Consider the following 17,122-nt stretch of genomic DNA (forward strand, 5'->3'; position numbering starts at 1 on the left):
CATTCGTAAGAGGGGGGAAGGAGGGAAGGGGAGGGTTTGTCATTGTAGTGATGGCACCCACAAGGCGTTTTTAACTGGCATGTCCATGGAGTGTCGACCACCCCCAGCGAGAGGACTGGCGAGACAGTGTTTTCACATTAGCGTTTTACGACTTGAAAATCTACCCCGTAGTAGTGACCGCAACGAACAGGTCTTGGTTCAAAGCACCGTAACAAAGAACCCTGACGTCAAAGTCTGCTCACGGCCACGAGCCAAGATGCCCATTTCATGGGTGTGAATTGTCAAAAAAAAGTTGCCCTAATTATGCCCCTATCAAGTAATGCTGGATTTGCTCGAAACGCCCCTAAATAACATTCGTTTATTCGTCTTTCATGACCCATCATGTCGTCTTGAAACCACGGGCAGTAGTCTACCCGTGATGGTTGGGAAAGGAAAAGGAAAAGAAGAGAGAGAGGGCCTAGTTGCCCTCCCCCAGCGGGGAATCTATTATTCCACTGGTAAGACATGCACGTTTTCCGCTCTTTCACCACGTCTTGTACAACCACCATGCTGCCACGCCGCCGGCCAGCAGCGTGGCCCATATCCAGGCCCCCTCCTTGGTGCTGCCCAGGAAGGCACCCCATCCCACGACCAGCTCCCACTGGCGGGCGACCCGGCGGCGCGACCAGGCCTCGGGGTCGACTTCTATCGGTAGGCGTACTCTCGGGTCCTTGAGGGTGTCGCTGTCGGCGGCGTGTTCCACCGATGCTGGCGGGGACAAGTCGTGTGGCGGGACGAGAGGAACCTCGACCCTCAGGTAGACGGGGCGGTGGTCGCTGCTTCTCAGGAGCGGCAGGGCGTCGTAGGCAACGACGTCGATGCTGGGGTGGCCGCCGCGCGACTTGACCCACGGCGGGAGGTCGAGGTACAGGACGCGGTCCGTCCAGCTTGGGTATCTGTGTTTTGCAAACGTCCACGGGACCTCGGCCTCGTCTTGGTCCGGCACGGCCTCGCGCTTGGGCTGCGCGTCGTACTTGTACGTTGGCGGGAAGCGGACCTGGTGCTCCGACAGGCCGTGCATGGTCCGGCCGGCGCGCCGCTCGCGGGTGAGCTGGTCCAAGGGGAGGAAGGCAGGGTAGTAGTTTGGCGAGGCGGGATCCAGGCTCGGGAAGACGGCGTCGGGCGGCGGAGACGAGGTTGATATCCTGTAGTTGAGGTCGCCGGCGACGAATAGGTGCGACGACGGCTTGAACACTGAAATGTCGTGCATGGCCCTTTGGACTTGGACGTGTTGCTCGTCGTGTACGTCGTGCAGCAGGCCGTGTCCCTCGGTGCCTTGGTCGCTATTCTCGGCTGGCTGGGCGGGCTCACGGCCTCCCTCGGGTCCCCTCAGGTCGTTCAAGATGACCTCGGGATCGCCAAACGTCAGCCCCCGCACAATCGCTGCCCAGTTTGCATTCCGCCGGGCCAGATTCCACTCCATTGCCGCCAAATGCGCCGCCACAAAGGTCACTTCTGTGCACCTAGTCCCGGTGCCGTCGACGTCGTACAAGGCCCGGATGCCCACGGCGCCTTTGTTGCCCATCTCAGCGGTACCAAAGCCGACCTCGGCATGCTTCAGGTTGCGTATCCTGTCCGGGTCCAGGGCGAAGAGCAATATCGCCGTGTATCCGACATTGCGGGCCGCAACGAGTGTGTACGAGCGACGTTGGGGCGAGGGCGGCTCCGGGCTGGAGGCTGTCTGCGCTACCGAGGCTGGAGGTTCTTCTTGTGTCGTGCCGTTGGATTCATATTGCCTGGCAGCGAGATTCACGGCGTCGTCAAAGCGCGCAAAGTACTCATCGAGGTAGCGCGAGCTGATGAAGGCTGAGCTCAGCGGTGCGACTTCCTGGAGAGCGCTGCGCGACCTGTCAGCTTCTGACTGAAGGGGGATAAAATACTGGAAAGAGAGAGCCAAAAAAGGGGGGGTTGGTAACTTACAAAACCACAACATCTGGCAACGTGGTGGCATTGTTCGTAAATGCTGTGTGCACGTGGTTCGCGAGGACGTCGACATTGACCAGCTTCTTTGCGCAATTGAAGGTGAGCATCAGCAGACCAAGAGTCGAGGGTGCCATGGCTGCTTCTGTCGTCGAGCCGTTGACGTTGCGCGGGTTGTCGTCACTCGCGGAGCTGGTGCTGGCGAGAGACGAAGGTTGCTCGTTGTCGAGCAAAGTCCTTGTCGACATGGACGCCGCCATGCAGAGTGAGGTCAACTTGTCGTATTACTTGGTAGACTTGTCGTGGTTGCGGAGTACCGGGGTACTTGGTACTTGGAAGTTACTGCGGGCTCCCGTCCTCAAGGTCCAGGGGTTCGGCTGGCCTGTCTGGGTGCTTCGTCGACGGGGCTTGCCGGTGCGATCAGAGTTCAGATCTTCGGTACAGCCGAGTACTCGAGTAAGATTTCAATTGATGCCTCCGTCTTCGAAGCCCGCTCGGTAACCAGACTCTTTGGGTGTCGTGGGCCAAGCCAGCCTTTTAAGCCCAGCGCCAGAGTACCGAGCCATCCCCCCTCCCTCCAGGCCAGACCATCTCTCAAGCTCCTCAGAGGCGGGCAGCCACCTGAGCCTGCTGAGCCTCAACCTCCATTCATGTATTGCACAACCAATGTTTGGGAGCTGATTTTGGCTGTCCAAGAGTTGTTCAGGCGGCCGCGCAAAACATACTGGACGGAGCTGTTGCAGGCCGACAAACCTCAAGCCGTGGACACCAATGCGCACACCAGCTTCCTCGTAAAAAGTTGTGAACTCCAGGTGCGGCGTAACCGGACGAGCTGAGCCCAAGTAGAAAAACTCCACCAGCGTAACCCCATTGTCGGCCGCTTGTCGATATCATCCACCCAAAGGCTCCGCGTTAGCCGCCGCCTTGGGCCTTGGCTCCTACTTCTCTCTGTAATGTTCCTAATTATGGAGTATGCATGTGCCGCATTCTTCAGACCCTGCGTCATCCGCCGCCTCTTGCCTCCATGTGACCTAAACTCTGCGCCTCCTCATGAGGACTTGCCATTACGCAAAGCTGTGTTGGTCGCCCCAGACCTGCCTTTGGCTCACGCGACATGTAGAAGGGCTCAATGTGTCGAGTCGTGACCGCCTTGGCCTACCATTTCATGTTACCGTCGACTTCATCTCCTAGAGACCCAGTCAGTGACCCTCATAATAAACACACATCTCTAGCGTCACCCAGTAGATCCAAGACGTCCATGACATTTCAATATAGCAAAGAAAAACAATAAGCACTCGATTGTTGAAGACTATCTGATGTAATACTGGCTTGTCCGTCTTGGTATGGTCATGTCTGCTTCATGCCAGCGCTCCTCTTTACACGCCGGGGTGCAGAGCTGAAGAGCAAGCTCTCGCAACAGTCATGCATCCGAGGCCCGAAAGCCGAATTGCGAGCAAACCGGGCAAATTTCGCGGATCAAATTAAAGCAGCCCATCCTCCGAACACTACCACCACGTATCCTGCGCTTGAGTTCCTACTGAACATGACATGCCTGATCATGCCTAGAATGCCAGTACCGCTCATCCAAAGTAAAGCAGGTCCACGGCGTATCATCTGAAGTTACACAGTCCACACGCCCAAATAGCATGGCATGCGAAGTAGCGGGACCGATACAACCTTGCTAAGCAGGCTTCTTCAACTCCTCAAAACCTCCCCAGAAGCCGCCTCGCGGTGCGGGACAAAAACCAGAATTTCAAAGACAAAGAGTCGGGTGAGGTGCAGAACTGATGACCAAGGAAAGATAGGAAAATGCCTACTAAGAGTGAAACGCAGCTGTACCGCAACGACTGGGGCTAGGACTTGAAGTGGAAGTCTTGTCAGTAGACCTCAAGCTTTAGCGCCAAAGGGTTTTCGCTGCTGCGCGTAGATCTGATCGGCTCCATGATACAAGTGCATCTGGTATGCTGCTGCGGCCACATACACATACCCTGGATTTTGGCGGTCTGCCATAGACAGGTCACCGGGCATGCCGTTCAGATACTGTTGTCGAAGAACAGCAAGTAAATTCCATTCCTTCGCCCAGGGACGAGTCCTGATCGACGAGGCGAAAGAACCAGCTGCCAACGAAGAACGATCCGAGCCATGCGTAAAGTCGTGAACCCTACAATGCGTCGAAGAACGAATTATAGCAATGCGCGATGATAAAAAATAAGGCGAAATGAAACAATGACGGCCCTCCCGATGAAACTTCCCACGACGTCGACTTTCTGCCGGCAAGCTTTTGAGATTCGTGGTAGCATGAACATGCTAGCTGCTTCGACTCATCACATCTCCTGGCGCATGTAGTCTTGATTTTCCGTCGATTGGGGAAAAGAATACGGCATCTATGGCAGCGAATCTTTCGTCTGCCGTTTCAAACGGTGGTCCCATATGAGGGCAAGCCAGTGATAAGCCCATGTATTACGGATCAAGTCGGCCGGTGGCTGCCAGAGGCATAAGCCGCTCCCCTTGAAGCAGAGCGAAGCCTGTTTATCGTCCACTGAGTCAGCCATAGATTGTCAGCACATTTTCCCTTTAGCCAGCGGTATCAAGTACAGTCAACGCGCGCAGGAAAATGACTCCTTACAAGAAAGAGAAGAATGTCGTTAAAGGCTGGGCTTGTTCTTTTTCACTCACATCCTGTCGCTTCCGCCAATGGCACGGTTGGTATCCGGGGTGTCGACACCAGCACCAGATCCACGTTCAAGCATTTTACGTCGAGAGCTCGGGATAGCATTGGGCTTGGCGGCACCAGACTGTCCAGCAGTGGCAGCATTTGTGCGGGAAGCACGGGCCTTCTCGTCATCTTCAGGGTTGGCCTGGCCAGCGGCCTGAGCGATGGCCTGGGCGTTCTTTTGGTACTTGTAGACGGTCCAGTCGAATACATAGTCGTATTGGAAGCCCTCACGAACAAAGAGATCGCGGAAGATCTTGCGGAGATAGCTGTAGTCAGGCTTGTCGTCAAATCGAAGGGAACGAGTGTAGTTCAAATAGATGGCAAACTCGTTGGGGAAGCCACGGCACAACACCTCGGTAGGGGTTGTCATCTTCTTCTCCATAATGCGGTCATACTTCTGCTTCTTGGTGGCAGCCTTCAGACCCTGCCAAGGGAGAGACCCACGGCAAAAGTAGAGCATGACGTAGCCAAGAGATTCCATATCGTCACGGCGAGACTGCTCAACGCCCAAGTGGGTATTGATGGATGCATAACGTGCAGTGCCGGTCAAATTCTTGTTCTCACGGTAAGGGATATGGAAATGAGTCTTGGGGTCTCGGTATTTCTTGGCCAGACCAAAATCAATGACGTTGACTTGATTGCCTCGCTTGCCAATGCCCATAAGGAAATTGTCCGGTTTGATATCACGATGGATAAAAGACTTGGCGTGAATATACTCGATTCGGGAAATCAGTTGGTCGGCGAGCAGAAGGACGGTTTTCAGCGAGAATTTGCGGTTGCAAAAATTGAAGAGATCTTCCAAGCTGGGACCAAGGAGATCGAGCACCATCGCGTTGTAGTCGCACTCGGTACCAAACCAGCGAACGAACGGAATACCAACACCCCCAGCGAGAGACTTGTAGACACGGGCTTCATATTCGAGCTGGGGATGCTTTGCCTTGACGGATTCGAGCTTGATGGCAATTTCCTCTCCGGAAATGATGTTGGTGCCAAGATAAATATCACCGAACGAACCCGAACCAATCTTCCGGCCGATGCGGTACTTGTTACCGACACGCAGATCCTGTCAGATAGAACAAGTTAGCCCATGTATTGTCATCAGTGAGCGACGTTGGTTGTTCACGATAGCCGTGGGGCCAGATCGCTGAGTTGTGCCGTCATTTGGAGACTCATGCCCGTCTGATGATGGGTACATATCAAAAACCCCTAGTACTAATTATTCTACGAGGGTGAGGGGTAGTTCCATACCATTGTCGTCATTTTGAAGGTGGTTTAAAGGAGCTTCTTTCCACGATGGAAGGAAGCAAATTGGTGGTGGTACTGCCAAGAGTTGGACGAAGGTTCAACAATGCCGGGCCGTGTGCTTGATGTGGCTATGTCCCCTCGCGGTTAGTAATTGATGAATAATAATTGCAGCCAGCGGCAATGATCAATTGAGGCAAGAGGGAAATGAAGAGGAATGCTTCTAAGACAGGTGCAGGGCGTCGATGAACGATTGGGAGAGGTGAAGGATCGAAGTGTACAAACGTGTCCGGGCGGAATTCGGTGCACGGTAAAACTTCACCCAAGGCTAACGGACACACGGCTGGGCCGACAAACCAGATGGTCACCTATTGATGCGGCCACTAACCACCCCTTGGTTTTCAGTGTGGACCCCCCCCCCCCGAAGCAAAAGTAGAGGGAGCAGCAGAAGGCAAAAACTTCAGCTGCTGTTCGAGGCAACAAGGACAAATGATTATGAAAAGGGATTTTTTTCTTCGTGAAGACTCTAAATGGGACTGAAATTGTTGATGACTTACCAATGCACTTGGCTCCTATTCAATTGTAAAGGCGGTCAGAAAGGTCGGGGTGCAGTCTGATGTGCCACGGCTAGTTGGTGGTGGCGGTGACCGAACGAAAAGGCGGAAGCGAGCGGTCGATCGGGGCGAGGCGTGCACGAGGGAAAATTCGACGCCAACGAGGGAGTTAAGACTCGACGGTCGGGATGTCGATGGGAGATATTGGGGTTGAAGCTCGCAATCGAGCAGGCCGGATGATTAAGTCGTTTACCAGACAGAGCTGGCAGTTGACGGCGAGGAGTGATGTGTGGGGTGTTGGTGGTGTGTTGGAGGAGAAGAAGAGAGAAAGTCGAGAAGCATGAAAGGGAGAAGGAAGTAGACGTCTACTAGAGAAGGGGAGGGGAGCCGAAGGGATGGGCGGGCTCCAGAGTCTGGTGAGGCGAGGCGAGGCGAGAGAGCTCGGGCCAGCGATTGACAGAGCGGGCAGCACGCAGCACTGCCAGTCCAGTGACGGGTTGCGGAGTACACCATTGGCCAGCGAACTACCTGGGTACTTGAGTACTTAAGTACCTAAGATGGGGCTCTGCTAGCACGCCAACGGGAACCGACATAAAGTACTTGAGTACCTACCTAGAAGGTACCTAATGTACGTAGGCCCAGGTCTGGCAGGAGGTACGGAGCAGGCGCTGAGCGGAATAGTCAAAAGGCAAATCCAAGGGCGCGCAACTCGTCAACTCCCAGACGGTCGGGAGCTGGCTTGGGCAGATGACTGTGGCAAGCAGGCAGGCAGGCAAGCAATTGGCAAGGCACTGGTGCCACAAAGGAGACGGCAAGTTTTGCCACAACTCGGCACAAGGGGTCAACAGGGCTCGAGTGATAAAAGCTGACATCTGGACAAGGACGGCTGACACAGCAGCAGATGATCAATGTTCAAAACAAGCACATGCAGCAAGTGCCAGAGGGCCGCTTTGGGGGTGGCGGGAAGGCTTAAGCGCTGGAATTGGGTCCTGGAGCCCGCGCGTGTTCCATGTTCTTGGAATGTCCAGTGCTGGTTATCAGAGCGTCAGGCCAGGTCCGCCCACTGGACTCGAGCGCCAGGCTGGTCTGGTACGTCTGGTACCACCATGATTCTAAGATTAGCTCTACCGGGCTGTTGGAGCGGCTACAACGTTGGAAACGTCCAATGCTGCCCAGACCGCCTGCTCAGATGCCTGTGGTAAATGGATGAGCGCCCCGAGCAATTGACCCTGTGGTTGCGCATGGATGCAAGCCCCCAAGCAAGACCCTGTCAACCCATCACCTCGCCGCGCCCGTTCCCAAGTCCAAATGTCAAGCTGCCCGCTCAGGGATGTTCAATGTTCAGACACGCTGCTGGGTCGAGCGGCCCGCCGTAATCTCGACGTTCGAGATGCTCCCTCTGCCTTGCAGAAGCCAGACTGACTCGGGCTGACGCCTCGTGCTTGGAGACGACGGGAAACCGCCAGCCGCTTGGGCTGACACGACCAAGCAAATGCCCAACAATTGTCATCATCAGCATCAGCATCAGCATCAGCATCGGCTCCAAAGGCAATCATCAAATGGCAGGCTAAACTACTCGAGCGGAACGGTATTATTCTGTCTTGGGGTTCATCAGTAGCTTCAAACACGTCAAGCCAATGGCTCGTCTTCAGGTTCACGTCTGTGCCCAAGTCCTCCTCATGTTGGGCAATTCCCCAGCTCGGATTCAACCACCGTCTTTTGAAATCGCCAAGAGGCAAGGCGTGTGTAGCAGCCCAAGTGTGGGTACACGGATCATCTGCTCCCTTGCCCGTTTTTCTGCGACATTGTGACAATGCTGTGTGCGTACTCGGTGCTCCGCATGTGCAATAAGGACGCCCTTCAGACCATTACCGAGACACAGCATGAGATGCCTATTGAACATTCTGTCAAGTTGTTCAGGTTGCCAAGATACATTGCTCAACCACTTTGGGTCTGACTATATTCAATTCCTCTGCCGCGTCTCCCGCGCCATGGAGCACAACCATCCCAAAACCTGCTTCACGGATCGCTTGCTTTTAACAGGGCGTGTGGCGGCTGCTCCTTTCATGGTCGATGGTTGGTCAAGTGTCACCAGTCAATGATGACGATGATGATGGTGGCCATTTTGGCGCCCGCGGACGGCGTGGCTGTCCAAGTTGGTCCATCCGCCAACCTGACGTCCAGGTGGTTCAGCAAACATTCCCAAACTGAGACGATTGGACACGGAAATGGAGCTTAAGTACGAGCGGCGACGGGGATGGTTGGGCGGCGCCCTGCCGGCCTGATTGCCTCCCGTAATATCTTCAGCACGTCCAGGCATGCCCTCGTCTCCACCGGGCTGCGACATATTATCAGCGAGGTGCAAGATCCAAAGATGCCGGGTTAGGCGGTTATCCTTGATACACGGATTTTCAAAATGCGACACACGTGAAATGAAAGGCTCAGTTGGTGCCCTAGGAGAACGCATGAGAAGAAGCAAAGGCAAAGCCCGAGTCAACTTGAAGCTTGAAGCCAAATGGGCCATGGATAAGATGTGCCCAGGGTACGCGTGATGGGTAAGGAGGAGCTATCAATGCAACTTTGCATCCTCAAGTCGACGGAACCTTTGAAGGCATGACGTTGGGCATTCGATATCAGGCGACTTCTGGATGGCCCGGCTTGGAAGGCAGCCTCGTAAAGCCCTCGCGCTTCATGCCACTTGTGCGACGACAATCTTACTCGCATTACCGAGCAACAACTGTCATCAACAGACTCCGATATTTGCCTTGGCCGTACATAAATACATATACTTGCTGTACGGTGGCCGTCAGGCAGCTGTGCTTGACAGCACGGAGTGCTCAGCCATTTGGTTTGATCCAACGAATTGAGCACTCGTCCCTCCGATCTATTTCCGCGAGTGTTGACCACGGATTGCAAATCAACCCATCGTGGATCGCCCCACGCCCTTTGCGGCATTCCGTGACTGTCCTCCCACCCCCGACCGAGATGTATGTATGTACTAGTTAATATATCCGGAACTTGCGTACCAAACTGCCAAGGCCTTATGTCAGATTACAATGTAATAATACAGGTTATACGAGGCCACACTCGCCAAGAAGTAATCCTGACTGATCGAGTTCACTGACAACGGGGAGCCCCATTTTTGCGACCAAATATTAATAACAAGGGAGACCAGCAGAGTTGATGCAAAGAATGCGTCGCCACTAGTGTTCTAAATGGGAAGCGTTGCGGCAATGTCGGGTTTTGCCGACAAGTCGTTGTCACTACGTGCATAAAGGGGGGGTTTAATCCTACGGAAAATGGCAAAATCGCGGCGAATGCTCCGCATGCACGTCACCAGAGTCAACCGCTGCATATTAGCTGCTGCATAATAAGCTGTGTTTCTACATGCACTAGCAATGCCCCGAACACGCCGTCATCGTGCTCCAATCTGCCCAACTACCCAGCGACATTTGATTTCCCAACGGTGATAGCAGCCCAAATAAAGTTCACCCCTACTTTGTGTACCGGCGTCCTTGGCAGATCGATCGGTCAAAGACCCGGTCCGCGCATTGCAAGGGGCGCCTTGGCAATCTCGGGCTTTTTCCAGACGTCGGAATAGAATGCGAGCACCCCGCGCCCGTCTAAAAGCAGAACAAAAGAGATTTGCTACCTCCGCAGGGGACTCACCCGTCCTTAGACAAGCACATTCGTGGCCATTCTTTTTGTTCCCTGAATCGATTGTGCTTCAGCCAATAAGCCAGCCAAGCTGATGTGAAGGTCGGTTGATTGCGGGTTGGCTAAGACCTCGCCCCCACGGCCCTCTCTCCACCCCACTGCGTTAGAGAAATCTAAAAGAACACCCGCCAAAACCTAACTCCTTTATTCTGTCCTCATCGTCATCATCCCTTTGCTCTATTAATCCTATTATTTCCCAACTTTCAATGTTTTATAGGCCGCTATGAGATTGAATCATGTTATTTATTTATTATTATTTTTTACCTAATTTAAATTTTTTTATTATTGCCAGGCCTAACAGGAGCCTGTTGCTAAATGCTGACTCTACTCTGCATCGCCGGAGGAGAGACCCCAGACTCTATGCTAAATGGAAACGTCCATGTCTCCGTTGTTGGTTCTGGTGCCGGGACTATAGAAACCTCTCAGCGAGGCCATGGCACCGTGGCATTGACAAGGGCGGCTCAACCCGCAAAACGGCATGCGTCGCTTATCTATGCACCAAATGTTTAGTATTGGCAAGATACTCCCGAATTTGCTGGCTATGGACGTCCTCGATGAGTAAACCTCTTTCTTCTAAATATTGAGTATAACGCTTGGATTTCTCAATTTGAAGCTCGACCTGCTTCACGAGACTGACATTGTCCGGATGGTCAAAAAACTTGCGAATCTCTGCATCTCTGTTCGCAAGCGGACCGAAGAGCATACGGAAGAGAGACGAGTAATATACGCTCATGAGACTGGAAGGGTGGCGTAATATCTGGGCAATAGTTGGGACTCTTTGAATGGGGCTCTCTTCTTGTCCGGCCTGTCCCTGTTGATATCCCCACTCGTGCCATAGCTTTTCCGAAATGCTGCATGTTTGGCGCTTATTTTGCAGAACATCGCGGAACTCGGCAAAATTCTCATCACGAAAGGGGCCACGCACAAGTCCACGCATGATTCGCAGTGTATCGGGGTCGTGACCGGTGACCCACGGCGGCGGTATGAATAGTTGTAGTGGGATTGTGCCTGTGAATTCCCAGTATATGATGCCGATGATGTGGAAGTCATCGTCAACGAATATATTGCCGAATCGTAGGTCTGGATGTGCCAACACGAACGGAGGACTGGTCGGCATCGAGCCAGTGCATTTGGAAATTTCCTTGGATAAACTGTCAAGTGCGAAGAGTTCCGTCTTGGCATCCCTATAAGTCAAGTTCTCCACGGGAAGCTGGTACGTTCCCGTCAAGATACCATGATGGTAATCCACAAAACGCTTCAGCGATGTGAAACCTCCCGCCGCAAGGACCTCCCGCTACTCCTTTCAAACTCGGTCGCAGTCATGGAAAGGAATGGGCCGAGAATGGGACTGCATTTGTCGTCTTCCGGGTTCGGCATCAGCGAACCGCCAGCAGGAAACTCGAGCTGACGTAGCTGTGATAAAATGTCTACAATGTCGGTATGTCGGTATATAGCCGCTGCCGCTGTGCTTTTGTTGCGCACAAGAACGTCTTTGTATGAAGTTGCTGCCGGGAACAAGGTCCATGATTATGAAGGGCGTTTTAGCACCCTGAATAATTTCATCGTGAGTGCCGTATGTGAGGACTTGAGGAATGGGAATCGTTGTGTTGTCCTTGATGTACCTATGCAGCACAGTTAGTTATCGAAGAGTTGACGGCGCAGAGATGGAAAGGGGTTTTGCTCACCGTAGCGTAGCAACTTCGGAGAGGACTTTTTGCCAGGCATGGCGAACCACTGGCTCGATTGGAATCCTTATGACCTGTGTCTTGCCCTCGGCATCAAAACGAACAAAGAAACAGACATTAAAGCTGCCATTACCCTTTTTGATAATTTTGCATGCCTTTCCGCCATTGTGTCTAGATGCCAAATCACAGACGGCATCTTTATTTACAGAATCGATAAACTGCTGGATAGCGCCCTCTATTTGCTGTTCTGTTGGTGGGCAGTATTCCAACGGAACCTGATCAGCTTCGCCATTGAGAGCATGTACATCTGCCAAAGTGGCGTGTCCATCCTTATTCTGCTGTTTATTAGAAGTGGATAAGTGGCCGTCCGAGGAGGGGAAACTCGGTTCCATCTTGACCTAGCAGTCTACAATAGAGGCTGGACAAACGACGACCGAATTGCCCAGATAAGGCGAGGTAAAATAAATGGCATAAAGTGCATCATCCTCAGCTGAGCAGTCTCGAGCAAGCTAATGCCAGCATCGTGCGCGGATGCAGATGAATGAGATCTAATCACGGCCGCCAAACAAGAACAAGAGGGTGGTTAAGTGGCTGTTGCAGGTAGGCGGCTGTTTTTCTCGACGGCGTACATGGGTGGCGCACGTCCCCTGCGCCACAGATTTGACTCCCGCAACAAAACACCACCACCACGTCAGCATATACGTCCTCCGTACAGTCAGCATCATTACTTCGTATTGTAGTGATTTGCTGTTGCAGGAATAGCTCACTGATGCGGCCTGGAATCGTGGTGCGTGGAGTCTAGCGGTAGACATCTCATTTAGCTTGGTACCGTGTTCAAACTTGGTGTCGATATTCGCAAATCATCCTCAAATCCCGGCGTCGTATCTACAAATCGACAGCACCATCTGGTGACATATTCGCGGTGAGCGTGCAAGTTTTGCTGTAAAGCCATTGACTGTTCAGACATGAAAGTGAAATATGGACCAAAGTGACAATCGACACCTTTTGTTCGCCAGCCGCCAGCATGACTGGTGCCTCGCCCAGCTGCCATATGTATTGTCGGCCAGCCAGAGCCATGTCGAGGTTGGCTTACGCGGGAAACAAGGAATGCGGCTCACGCCTCGAACCAACTCCCAAGAGAAGGCGCCCCCTTCCCACGCCAACTAGAATATGTACGTAACTCTCAAGCACCCTGCGACACCAGCCATCAAAGCGACACGCCCCGATTCGCCAGCGTCCTATCCAAACCACTCACTCACTCACTCACTCACTCACTCAAGCCGTATGAAGAAATGATCGGGCATCAGTATCCCCACGCCCATTTCCATCCATCCAGCGTCAATGCTATACAAAAATCTGCAAGCCCATCTCTGCACCAGGAAAGGACACAGCAACAGCAGCATGCAAGTCTCGACTACACACAGCCGTGTACCTCAATGTCATGCCCAGACACGATGTTCTCTTTGAAAACGTGACGCCCAACAAAACTGCTCTTGACAAGAAAATGGTTGATTTGCTCCAGCAGAGCAATTTCCTTCCCTTTCCACGAACCATTTCGCCTTCATATGCGACGGGTGTTTTGGCGGCACCAGCGCCGGAGCATTACATCCTCATATCAGTAAGCTCGCTGGTTTACCAAGCACAGCACACTCAACATCACCAAAGCCCGCCGTCCCGGGAGTAGGCCGTGGCGTAGAGACAGGTCTTCATCTCGACGCTTAATGTAGTCACGTTGCAGCAGCACTGTCACACCATCTACACGACATCACAACGTACGCCAATCCATCAAAATGGAACTCAACGACTTTTTTATTTAAAATTTTTTTTCGATATAGGCAACTCGACCGATTCAAGAACGCCCCTTGATATATGCTACAAACGAGCCAAACGCATGCCCCCCTCGAACAATAAGCCGATACCTCCCCTTTGCAACATGGCACTGGAACCCTGTGGCCGCCATGAATAAATACATTAATTTTGAGTTTTTAATCAATTAAGATAATAATACAAGCACGATGCAAGTATCGTGCAAGCATTGCATCTGGAAACACCGTGTTTGGCCGTACCTAGCCAGAGAACCGTGAAATACTACTTAATACACCATATGTATGTAGTAAATAAATACATGAGAGTCCCTCAAAGAAACGACGAATCCAAAACGCAACGCTAAACACAGTAGCTTCGGGATCTCTTCACGGCGGCCCCCTCCACCCCGGAGGAGGAGGAGGCGGCGCAGGTCCCGGTCCCCAGGGCCCGGGACCGTAGCTATTATATCCCGCCGGCGGCATCCCTCTTGTCCGCGGTCCGTTAGAATAGGCCTGCGGAGGCGGGCCCGACATGTACGCAGGTCGGTAAGCGGGCCCCTGGGGACCCTGGAGGACAGATTCAAGCTTGCTCTCGAGGACCTGGCTCGTCTTATCGAGCCACTTCCTCGCGGAGCTCGCGCTAAATAGGGACGTGCTCGACATGCCGCTGCCCAGAGGACGAGGCGGGTACGGCGGCGGCATCGGGTTGTAGTGAGTCTTCGGCGGCGGCGGGAAGTTGGCCGCGTTGGAGGGCCCGCCGCCGAACCCGCCGCACGAGACGTTTGGTCGCCGCGGAGGGAGAGGCGGCGGAGGCTTTCCCCCTGGCAGCGGCGGGTTTTGCTGGCCTGTGCTTGCTGCGTATTTCGGTTGAGGGGGGTAGGGAGATGGCGGAGGCGGCGAGTACGGGGGATGCTGTTGGCCTTGGGGTGTCGGCTGGGAGTCTGGTCCTCCTGGTCCGGGATACAGGTACGCGGGCGGGGGAGAGGCGGGCGTGTGACCGGTGTGCGACGAATCTGTGCTTGCGTGGGCGACTTGCGGTCTTGTTTGGCGCGGGAGCGGCGATAATGACGGTGACGGCGCATATGTAGATTGCTGGATGTCGTAAGATGACGCCGGGGAAGGCGGCATTCCCGGTGAGGCCGTGTGATGTGCCGAAACGGGTGTCATTCCGGGCACGCTGGGTGATGGCTGAGCCAGCGGTGCCTGAGCGTGTGCCATGGTTACAGGAGATGGCGATTGCGGCCGAGAGGTGTTCGTTGCCGGTGCGTAAGCTGCATCTTGTGCTGGACTCTCTGTCGACGCGGCAGGAGAATCATCCTTCGCTGGTGGTGGTGGTGGTGGTGGTGGTGGTGAGTACGGCTTGGTAGAGGGACCCTGTCCGGGAACCTTGTCCTCCATGTCCGGCACAACGTCTGGTCGCTGTTTTGCGGGACTCATCGGTTCGGAATCAGAGCTGAGCGGCGTATAAAAGTGATGTGGTGCCATGCCCATCACACTCGGGGACTGGGCTACCGTGGCCCCTGAGGCAGATGATGTGCTCGGTGGCCGGTACGGCCTGTACGGCACGCCAGGAGACTGAAGACCTTGGATCGGTGATTTCGGCGGTGCCCCAGATAACGGAACGCCTAGTCCAACTGCAGAAACAACGTCTCTACCGGGCGGCGCAGAGTACGGCTTGATACCGGGCGGAGGGGAGGCTGTTGGCGCGCTGCTTGGGCGAGAGACCCGTAGAGGAGCTGGATACGGAGACGCTGCCTGTCCGGGATGCTTCAGCGACTCCTGCAAAGCCGCTTCATCAGCGCCGCCGCCCAAGCCATGTAAAGACTCCTTCTTCTGCGGACCTTGCTGCTGCTGAGCCTGCGGGTATATCGTCGCGCTGGGCGCGTCGTCCCCCGACGCAGGGCCGTGATACGGCCACGGATTCGCCTGTTCCACCTCGCCCTCTTTTGCATCCTCCTCCTTGGGTGCACCACCGCCGGCCGTCCTGACCTCTTGGTCCAGGTAAAACGGCCAAGGGTTCGCCTGCACATTCTCGTCCACTTCAGTCGTCCTCGCCGGCCTCCGCTCCGGCTCGTCGCTCACCCCCCGTACCGGCGCCGACTCTCCCGGCATTTCGAAGGCGAGCCCACCCTCGGGCGAAGTGACTGAGCCATGGACAGGCGCCGTGTCGAGCTCGGCGACGAACAACGGCGGCGGGTAGCTTTCTCTGGGGCGGTGGCGAACCATCTCTGGCAGGTGAGCCCCGTCCTTTTTTTGTTCGACTGCTATAACGCAGGATCTATAGCTATATTTTCGATGGTTGACGGCTTTTTTTTTTTTTCCTTTGACCAAGCTGAGGATGGTTCTGCCTGGCGGTGGTGGTGGCGTCGGTTTCGACGCTTGGGCTGCGAAAGGAGTCAAATCCAGCTCCTCGGCGTGACTGTCCGCGACTTCACCCCTAGCGCATCCTCGGGCCTCGTGGGACGTTGGCAAATGTCGTCGAGAATCCCGGGCGTAACCCGACGTTGGGCAGAAGCATGGATGCCTACCTCATAGGCAGTTGAGCAGGCGCAGAAAACTAGACTGGCGCCGCCAAACGTATTTGTATTGTTCAAGGTTGCATCTCAGCCGCGCTAGTGCCGTCGGCAAGTGTCGACGATGGACCTGGACCCTCGTTGGCTCGCTCAGCCCTGACTGAATTCTTCCACACAAGTCCATCCCCAGATTCTCCTTGGCCGATCCGATATTATCCTGGCCCCTTGTCTTGGGTCTGGGATCGTAACCTTGTGCGAACTGCGGGCAGGGTGTCATTCCCTTGTCGTCCAACCCATGCATCGCAATCCTCCCGTATGTATGTACTTGTACCAAGTTCGTCCCATGTATGGGGCATCGAGTATATATGTCATCTGTCGTCTTAATAACCGGAATGTCTTGTTCACGTCGACCGGCTGATTAATTCACCACTTGTTTGTGCACCGTCAAAATCGTCCCTGGGTTAATACTACCTTGCAGCTGCCGCAGGATACCTCGCCTGACCAGACCCGGCCTTACTGCATCTGCCACGAGGTTCACCCATGCTTGCTTGCTTGCAGGCAAGGCAAGGGAGTGAGTGGCACCACCACTGTCACCACGTTTGCAGTTGCAAGTCTATGTGGGCTATTTCAGGGACCGACTATACTCCTGAATATATACAAACGCCTCGTATTCAATGGCACAATGCAGCAGCCCAGCTGAGTTATTCAGACCGCAAAGGCTCTATGATATCTTCACGTTGCACCAGTAATTCGTATACTTAAACATCTCGCCATGTGTATCCTCTTTATTATAAAATACTGATATGTTTCAGCACCGGCAAAGCATCCTGGCTGTCCCAGACTCCCAGCATACAAATTCTGCCGGCATATGTACATCCCCCTTTTTTGTTTTTTCTCATGCGTCCACTCTCAATACCTAGGTAGCCAGGAT

At 54.0% G+C, this 17,122-nt stretch overlaps 5 protein-coding genes across 5 annotated transcripts; all 5 read right to left on the bottom strand.

Moving 5' to 3' along the window:
- Positions 1 to 523: 523 nt before the first annotated feature.
- J3458_009459 (uncharacterized protein) lies at positions 524 to 2,219 on the bottom strand (the record flags this gene model as incomplete). Its single annotated transcript, XM_007808957.2, has 2 exons — positions 524 to 1,877; positions 1,960 to 2,219. The coding sequence occupies 2 exons, from the start codon at positions 2,217 to 2,219 to the stop codon at positions 524 to 526; spliced, it is 1,614 nt and encodes a 537-aa protein (XP_007807148.1).
- Positions 2,220 to 4,488: 2,269 nt separating this feature from the next.
- On the bottom strand, positions 4,489 to 5,935 carry HRR25_2 (serine/threonine protein kinase; the record flags this gene model as incomplete). Its single annotated transcript, XM_066119798.1, has 3 exons — positions 4,489 to 4,498; positions 4,636 to 5,738; positions 5,924 to 5,935. 3 exons carry the CDS (start codon positions 5,933 to 5,935, stop codon positions 4,489 to 4,491), a joined length of 1,125 nt encoding a protein of 374 aa, XP_065975595.1.
- Positions 5,936 to 10,675: 4,740 nt separating this feature from the next.
- Positions 10,676 to 11,305, bottom strand: J3458_009461 (uncharacterized protein; the record flags this gene model as incomplete). Its single annotated transcript, XM_007808955.1, has 1 exon — positions 10,676 to 11,305. One exon carries the CDS (start codon positions 11,303 to 11,305, stop codon positions 10,676 to 10,678), a length of 630 nt encoding a protein of 209 aa, XP_007807146.1.
- A 564-nt stretch (positions 11,306 to 11,869) lies between these two features.
- On the bottom strand, positions 11,870 to 12,265 carry J3458_009462 (uncharacterized protein; the record flags this gene model as incomplete). Its single annotated transcript, XM_066119799.1, has 1 exon — positions 11,870 to 12,265. The coding sequence occupies one exon, from the start codon at positions 12,263 to 12,265 to the stop codon at positions 11,870 to 11,872; it is 396 nt and encodes a 131-aa protein (XP_065975596.1).
- A 1,346-nt stretch (positions 12,266 to 13,611) lies between these two features.
- J3458_009463 (uncharacterized protein) lies at positions 13,612 to 16,500 on the bottom strand. Its single transcript, XM_007808954.2, has one exon. The coding sequence runs from the start codon at positions 15,902 to 15,904 to the stop codon at positions 14,066 to 14,068; it is 1,839 nt and encodes a 612-aa protein (XP_007807145.2). The 5' UTR covers positions 15,905 to 16,500; the 3' UTR covers positions 13,612 to 14,065.
- Between the last annotated feature and the right edge of the window lie 622 nt (positions 16,501 to 17,122).

This window comes from Metarhizium acridum (assembly GCF_019434415.1).
Source record: "Metarhizium acridum strain ARSEF 324 chromosome Unknown scaffold_141, whole genome shotgun sequence".
Classification (NCBI taxonomy): domain Eukaryota; kingdom Fungi; phylum Ascomycota; class Sordariomycetes; order Hypocreales; family Clavicipitaceae; genus Metarhizium; species Metarhizium acridum.